Source organism: Anneissia japonica, unplaced genomic scaffold, assembly GCF_011630105.1.
Source record: "Anneissia japonica isolate Jap-2015-1 unplaced genomic scaffold, ASM1163010v1 scaffold1065_len1792383_cov172, whole genome shotgun sequence".
Taxonomy (NCBI): domain Eukaryota; kingdom Metazoa; phylum Echinodermata; class Crinoidea; order Comatulida; family Comatulidae; genus Anneissia; species Anneissia japonica.
This window is the reverse complement of record NW_022684135.1, coordinates 570,474-578,964: the sequence shown is the minus strand read 5'-3', so window position 1 is coordinate 578,964 and position 8,491 is coordinate 570,474. Positions and strand designations below refer to the sequence as shown.

The 8,491-nt window shown below is 33.1% G+C and overlaps 2 protein-coding genes across 2 annotated transcripts; both read left to right on the top strand.

The window, feature by feature from the left end:
- Positions 1-1,306: 1,306 nt before the first annotated feature.
- Positions 1,307-2,485, top strand: LOC117103557 (cell adhesion molecule 2-like). The gene has a single exon (XM_033244131.1). It carries the CDS (start codon positions 1,307-1,309, stop codon positions 2,483-2,485), a length of 1,179 nt encoding a protein of 392 aa, XP_033100022.1.
- A 2,215-nt stretch (positions 2,486-4,700) lies between these two features.
- LOC117103372 (kin of IRRE-like protein 2) lies at positions 4,701-7,609 on the top strand. Its single transcript, XM_033243918.1, has one exon. The coding sequence runs from the start codon at positions 4,771-4,773 to the stop codon at positions 6,136-6,138; it is 1,368 nt and encodes a 455-aa protein (XP_033099809.1). The 5' UTR covers positions 4,701-4,770; the 3' UTR covers positions 6,139-7,609.
- The last annotated feature ends 882 nt before the right edge of the window (positions 7,610-8,491 follow it).

Genomic DNA, 8,491 nt, shown 5'->3' with positions numbered 1-8,491 from the left:
ACGGTCATTAATATCTAAAAATCAAAATGTGATTCTTGTTGAGAATTCTTAAGAAAACTATCTATGTTATTACATTAAATTTAGCAAATTTATGGGGGATTACACTTTTAAATTCTTGATAAATATCTTTAAACAAATTTTTTTATATATTTTTTTCTAAGATACAAAAATAGTGTTTGATGAAATACAAATACAGATTTTTGAATATTTAAAAACTGGGGGAAAGGAAGCGTAGCCACACTTTCCCTCCCCTTCCTAGTTATTATGTATTCAAAATTTGTATCTTCTTAACCGTTCCTGAGTTTTTCATCAAATTCTTTCCCTCAGGAGGCACAGCTTTAAAATGAATTTGGCCTAGTTGATGCTGATTTCCAGTGAAAAAATGGGAATAAGGACAATTAATTGCAAACAATGTTGTGTTGCCCAGACAGAATCAAAATGGCAAATCAGAATCGATCAAGACATCTTAAGAGGCAAATTCTATGATGCATGACTGCTGTAACCATTACCATCTAAGAAATATTGCCTGGTGGATGGGTAACCCCTAGGACGGTTAAAATCCGATAGTTCATGTACCAAAATAGAGGCTGATAGAAAGCAAACATTCCTAAAAACAATTGTATTTTTTAAAATACATATTATATGAAATGCTAATTATTCTAAATGATGCAGATTGCACAAATGTATTTGTAATTAATAAATAATTAATTTAAAACAATTTAACAACAAAAATGATACAATTAAACATACAATAAACGAATTAAGAATTCTGTAAAATTTATACCTAGAACTTTGAAGATGCGCTATCTGTCATTGGGTAAAAAAATAATATCCTCCCTCTATCTCTTTGTATAGACAGTTATTTTTGCTGGTAATCAATTTAAGGATTTGTGTAGAAATTTGTAAATCTGTGAAAAATTGTTTTCAATTTGTTGGTTGGAAGTTAATAACTAAATTGATCCTTTTAAATGAGCTATTTTAGACTGCTTTTTTATTGTACAGTATTTTTTTCAGATTTAATAAGAAGTTTATAATAATATTTAGATTGATTAGTTTGTTGATTATTGAAAATATATTGTTTTGTTATTGAAAATCGAAAATCGGCATGCTGTATCGGCACTAAAACATAGGCCTACTGACTGCGAGTAACTAAATTAAAATTTCATTTGGATTTTGTCATAATATATATAATAATGGCAATTGGACTCAGTTACAATTCTTGGCATTATTTGATACATAGTACAAGCCCCCATGTTTCAGTAACTGTTATATTTTCCATGTGAAAAGCGGCACGCTATGTTTAACGATGTTTCGAATGCTAACTTTTTGTTTTGCTTTGCTAAACATTAACTGTATTGTAAACGTTTATGCTGTTGAATTCAGAGAAGAACCAAAGAGTGCTGTAGTAACTGCTGGTGAAGACAAACCTTTTATTTGTACTGTTAGTGATATGCGCGACGAACATCAATTTGCCTGGTACAAAGGGAACACACAGTTGACACATGGAGAAAATGTTATTACATCACTGTTAAGTGAACGGTTATTTGTTACACAACTAGAAACATATTCAGGGACTATGTCGATTTTGACGATCAATGATGTGATATCAAGTGACAGTGGTTCTTATACTTGCGCTATTTTGAACTCCGGTGGAAGGTCTCTCCGTCGTTCAGAAGCAGCACAACTAATTGTTCATTCATTGCCTGGATCACAATACCCTTTATGTTCTGTTTCTAAGACCATCGCTGTTGTCGGTTCAAACACCACATTAACTTGCAAATCAGAAAGTGTTCAGCCCCCAGTGGATTTATTCTGGACAGAAAACAACAAAATTATCAGAGATGGAATAAATACTCTGGAAACAGTGAATGGAGTTATAAACGAATTTACACTACTCCTGACTAAAGAAAATCATGGTATGAAATTCATATGTAAACAAATATCAGATTTCATGCCTAGTAACCACTCTTCCTGTTCTGTAGGACCTTTAAATGTCCGTTACAGACCCTATGTAAAAATTCAACACACAAGCCCCGTGCTGCCAGCTATTGAAACTGTCATATTTTGTCAAACATTTGCAAATCCACCAGTTGACAGTTACAAGTGGACGTTCTACCCCCAAATCGAAGGTAGCGAATACATGGTGGATATCACAGGGCAAGTATTAACAATTTTGAAACCAACCTTACAACAGAGTGGGACAAATGTAACGTGTACTGCTAGAAATCAAGTCGGAAAATCTTCGTCATCTATACAATTACTAGTAGCACTTAGTGATGTAAACCAAGGTGAACATACAACTGGAAAATCTATTCACAAGACAAAGTCTGAAAATGAAGGGAAAATTCATTTATCGTTAGATGTTGTCATCATTATCGTTGCTGGTGTTGTTATTATCGTTATACTTGTTGTTCTGGTTCCCGTCTATCATTATTGTTTGTGTCGTAAAATAACACTACGACAGTTAATTATTCAGGAAATATAGTAACTCAACCTGAAGTGTATTATGAGGCTAAAGAAGGAGTTATTTTAAGACACACGATACAAGATCGTTCATTGCCTCGTGTACCTACTACAGAAATATATGGTCATTGGAGACATTCAACAGCTTCACAAGCTCCAAATGATCTTGAGAAACATAGTTATACTTATATTGATACCGAGAATGATTGAAAAAAAAATCATAGTGTGTTAAAAATTATATGTTTCCAAATAGGTACAGTACTCGCGCGAATAAGCTCCTAGGCGCTTAAAATATTTTTGGCTGTTTTTGAAGGGAGCTCATTCAAAAACAGAGTGGAAATTGAGGGGCGCTTATGGAAATAGATGAAAATAAGAAGCACCTTTTTTTAATCGAAGATAAACAAATGGTTTTGGTGAAGAAAAGGTAATCGTAGAGAGAGCATTGCTCATGACAAGAATGTTAGGGTGTCTTTACACAACAGCAGATGAAATTAGTGGTGGTATTGGTGGTGGTGGTAAGCGTGATGGCCATTTACCAATTCAGATTAGCAGGATCATTCCAGGGTTTCTTGCTTAGATACGAGAGTGATGAGGTCAGTTTATTTTTGTTGACTGAAAATTTCGATATTAAATACTGTACTTCTAAACCCAAAAAGGGTAGAAATAAACAAGAACGGGATTCTAAAGATGCATCAAAACTGGAAACCATATTAAACTTAATGGAGACTTATAGACCAACAGATGGATAGATGGACTGACCGACCGACAATGATAAGATAGATGCAAATAGTTGATGCAGAAAATTAAGTTAGTGATGTACTGTACTGTATGATTAAACGCTTTTAGGAATCTGGGGCACTTATTCAAACGGGCGCTTACGGCAATTTTCACGTTTTTACGCTTATTCAAACGCTTATTCGCTCGAGTACGGTATATACTTTTCTGATCATTATAAGACACATAAATCGCAAATGAATTAGTGGAATAGTAATGAAAACGATTGATCAGCATATTCTGGTGTATTTTTTTTTTATCAGATCATAAAACATTGCACGCCATTTAGAGAAGAAATACCCAATTGGTTAAGGTGTCTAAATAGAAAGCTGAAGATTCCGAACTTATTACAAATATTAGTTATCACTAACCTATTACAATATTATTATATTAAACCGTTACTCATCGACTGCTATGACAATTATGCATTATGATCGGTGTCCTCTAGTTAAATATGAACGGGCTGTATTGTGTTTAAATAAAGTATGATCAGCAATCTCCAAAAAAAAATGTGATTTCTCATTGAATAATGTTCGAATTTGTCTGGTAAATTGCTCAGTAAAGCAAACGCCCCTTCAATACTAGTAATTTTGAAAACCTACGACAGATTTAACAATTATAGAATTATGATTGGCCCCCCTCTAGTTAGATTTGAATGGTATACTGTATTCCAAGTATTTAATCTATAAAAATCGAAATGTGATTTCTTAAGAATGCTCAGGAAGACTATCCATGTTATTATGTAATTGATATTATTTAGCAATTTATGATGGATTTAATTTTGTAGTTCCGACTAATATCATTAAAAGCATTAAAGAATGGCTCCGGATGAAAACAATTTTTTATATGTTGTACAACTGTTTTTTCTAAGACACAAAATAGTGTTTATTTAACAAATACCGATTTACTAATATTTAAAAACTGGGGATAAAGAAGCATAACCACACTTTTCCACCTTTTCTCCCAGTTTTTATATTATATTAAAAAATCCGCATCCTTATTCATTAAATTTTGTAAAGTTAATGTGGATTATTTATTCAATTGCAATGTTTAATTACTCTATTTACCTATCATAAATCTATTATTCAAAGTTACAATGCAATCTTTTGAGGTATTTTCCGATTTTTACAGAAAATGTATTTTTAATAGATTTATGATAGGTAGATACAGTAATTAAACATTGGAATTGAATAATAAATAAACCTACTAGCTTTTAACTGCGTATTTTCATTATATTTATTTAGAATTTAATATAGAATTTCCCTTGGTCAAAATGACAACTTTCTAGAATTCTAAATTCTACAAGAAAGTGAATATCATAAATATTCTCGTATCTGCACCAAAACTATTTAATTTCTGCAGTTACTGACTACGAGTAACTAAATTAAAATTTCATTTGGATTTTTTCATAATATATACAATAATGACAATTGGACTGAGCTACATTTCTTGGTATTATTTGATACATTATGCACTTCATGTTTTATTAACTGTTGTATTTTCGATTTAAAAAACGGCACGCTATGTTTTACCATGTTTCGAATGTTAACTTTGTGTTTTGATTTGCTAACCATTAACATTATTGTAAACATTTATGCTGTTGAATTCAGAGAAGAACCAAAGAGTGCCGTGGTAAATGCAGGAGAAGACGAACCTTTTATTTGTACTGTTAGTGGTATGCTCGACCAGCATCAATTTGCCTGGTATAAAGAAAACACACAATTAACACAGAGAGAATATATTATTACGTCTACGCTTGGAAGTGAACGGTTATTGGTTACGCAACTTGAAACATCTTTAGGAAACACATCGATTTTGACAGTCAACGACGTTGTATCCAGCGACAGTGGTGCTTATACCTGCGCTATTTTGAACCCCAGTGGAAGGTATCTCCGTTCAGAACCAGCGCAACTAGTTGTTCGTTCATTGCCTGGATCACAATATCCTTTATGTTCTGTTTCTAAGACCATCGCTGTAGTCGGTTCAGAGATCACGTTAACTTGTAAATCTGAAAATGTTCAGCCCCCAGTAGATTTATCCTGGACAGAAAACAACAAAATTATTAGAGATGGAACAAGTACCCTGAAAACAGTGGATCAAGTAATGAACAAATTTACATTGCTTCTAACTAAAGAAAATCATGGTATGACATTCATATGTAAACAGGTGTCAGACCTCATGCCTAGTAACCGCTCTTATTGTTCTGTAGGACCACTAAATGTCCGCTACAGACCCTATGTAAAGATTCAACATACAAGCCCCGTGCTGCCAGCTATTGAAACTGTCATATTTTGTCAAACGTTTGCAAATCCACCAGTCGACAGTTACAAATGGACGTTCTACCCCCAAATTAATGGTAGCGAATACACGGTGGATATCACAGGGCAAGTATTAACAATTTTGAAACCAACCCTACAACAGAGTGGGACAAATGTAACGTGTACTGCTGGAAATCAAGTCGGAAAATCCTCGTCATCAATACAATTACTAGTAGCACTTAGTGATGTAAACCAAGGTGAACATACAACTGGAAAATCCATTCACAAAACAAAGTCTGAAAATGAAGGAAAAATTCATTTATCATTAGATGTTGTCATCATTATCGTTGCTGGTATTGTTATTATCGTTGTACTTGTTATTCTAGTTCCCGTCTACCATTATTGTTTGTGCCGTAATAATGACACTACGACAGTTAATTATTCAGGAAGTATAGTAGCTCACCCTGAAGTGTATTATGAGGCTAAAGAAGGAGTTATTTTAAGACACACGATACAAAATCGTTCATTGCCCCGTGTACCTACTACAGAAGTGTATGGTCATTGGAGACATTCTACAGCTTCACAAGTTCCCAATGATCTGGAATCACATAGTTATACTTATATTGATACCGAGAATGATTGAAAAATGTCATAGTGTCTTTAAAATAATATATTTCCAAATTGGTATATATTTTGCTAATTATAAATCTAAAATGAATTAGTGAAATAGTGAAATAGTAATGAAAACGATTAATCAGCATACTCTGGTGTATTTTTATCAGTCAGATCACTAAACATTGGCATGTTATATAGAGAAGGAAAACAATCGTTTACCATAAGTACTTCAAATTTGATTAAACTAGTTAATTACAATAAATAATAGTTTTGGTTTTTGATTAGATGAATGGTTTGTTAAACTTACGTTCTACTTTGTATTGAATGGTTTATCTTGTTGGATTGGCTAACGTATTTTTCCATACTCCACAATCCCTCCAATAGCCCAGTTAGTTAAAGTGTCAGAATAGAAAGCTGAAGATTCCAAACTTATAAATATTCGTTATCACTGCTACGATTTTAATATCTAGGCCTGTCATTGCTTATATTTGTTGTCTTTACACTCAATAAACGCATGCGGGTATCTCGTTTCAGACAAGGTGGGTTCCCGAAAATGTTCCTGTTTATAGAACCCTTTATTTAACCAGAGGATGTTAATATAATGAATTTGTTCTATCTACTTTTTTTATTTCATGTTATTTCTATAAGAAAATAAATTGAACCAGGAAACTGTTCTCTGGTTCAACGCTATAAACTATTACATTATGAGTGGAGACACTTGTTTTAAATTGGCCAAGAATAGAATTGATACTAATAGATTGGACGACAACTACCAAGCTATTCTATCCTCATAAACATAATGAAATATATGTATGGGGTGCCAATTGCAAACCATTGTTAAACATTTTTCTAACTTACATTATGTTATTGGCCTACTTACACAATTAAAAAAATAGATGTTACATAATAAGCAATTAGAATAGTTGCGTAACATACACTATGTGGAAATTATTATACCAAGCCTGGAATAGAACATCAGACGTGATAATTGAAGCGACAACAGTGTAGGCTTAATTTTAAAAGTGTTTTAAAAGGGGAAATTATAATGTCTCTTGTTTTATAACATTAAACACCAACCTTTACCGTTAGTTAAATTTTAGTTCAATTTCTCAAAATGTGCAGAGTTTAAAGTATTTTAACGAATATTTATTCACATTATCGGGAAAAAAAATGATTATTGAAGGTGGAAAATGCCCGTTAAAATACGAGTTATCGTAAACAGATACCCCTCGACTGCTATGACAATTATATATTATGATCTGTGTCCTATAATTAAATATGAACGGACTGCATTGTGCTTATATAAAATATGATCGTAATATCTAAAAAAAGGGGAAAAAAACAGAATGATTTCTCATTTAAAAATGCTCAAAGTTATCTGGTAAATTGAGTAAAGCAAACACTCCAAGAATACTAGTAATTTTAAAACTCTACGACAGATTTGACAATTATAGAAAATTTGATTGGCAAAATACGATATTTAATCTCTCAAAATCACAGGGACGTATCCGGGGTTGGGGGAGGGGTCCCCCCCCCCCCCTTTGTACACAGTGTTAGAATTTTAAAGCTTGTTCTTGCTAGCCAGTACAAAGTCTTCCCTGGTATCACTCAAAATGAATATTTTTAAAATATGTAAATATGCATCAGCGTACACGTTATACACATAATTTGGTGTTGACCTAAAGGCTGTACAATTTCTAATTGACTCCTTCTACCATAGGCTTGTGACCCGTTTCTGATAGAAACCCACAATAAACTTGAAAGTCACCAGCTAGCCTGATAGTAACCCAGTGGAATATTCGTTAGATTATATTTTTTCACTATACATGATAATGCAAAAACTAAAATGTTCGGGTTTTTCGGGGGCGGATTTATCAAACTTAAATTCGTCTTAAATTCATAAATCCCACGCCATGTCTTTTAAGATACAGAAACGTGATATTGTAGGGTTCAGTTTGCTTTTTATCCTTTTTGTAAGCGTTTAAGTTTTGTTTAGAGTAACTAAATCAAAATTTAAATTGGACTTTGTCATAATATATACAATAATTGCAATAGGACTGAGTTAAGATGTGTATAAGAGACAGCCTCCGGAGGCATGGCTTTAAAATGAATGTTGGCGTAGTTGATGCTGATTTTCAGTGAAGAAATGGGATACGGAAAATTAGAGGCAAAACAGAATCGATCGAGACAATTTCGAGACAAATTCTATGATTCATAACTACTGACCTAAGAATCTTGACTGGTAAATTGGAAACACACTAGGCCTATTTCACTCGGAATGTCGTGTTAAAGGCTGCGCGGAAACCATGTGTTAAGTGTTGCAAACGAATAGAATGGCATGGGAGTTAGCGAATGTTTTCTTTGGGGTAGGATCCGATATA

Bases quoted from the DNA above. Each gene is read 5' to 3' on its own strand.
- LOC117103557 (XM_033244131.1), top strand. From the start codon at position 1,307: ATGTTTCGAATGCTAACTTTTTGTTTTGCTTTGCTAAACATTAACTGT.
- LOC117103372 (XM_033243918.1), top strand. From the start codon at position 4,771: ATGTTTCGAATGTTAACTTTGTGTTTTGATTTGCTAACCATTAACATT.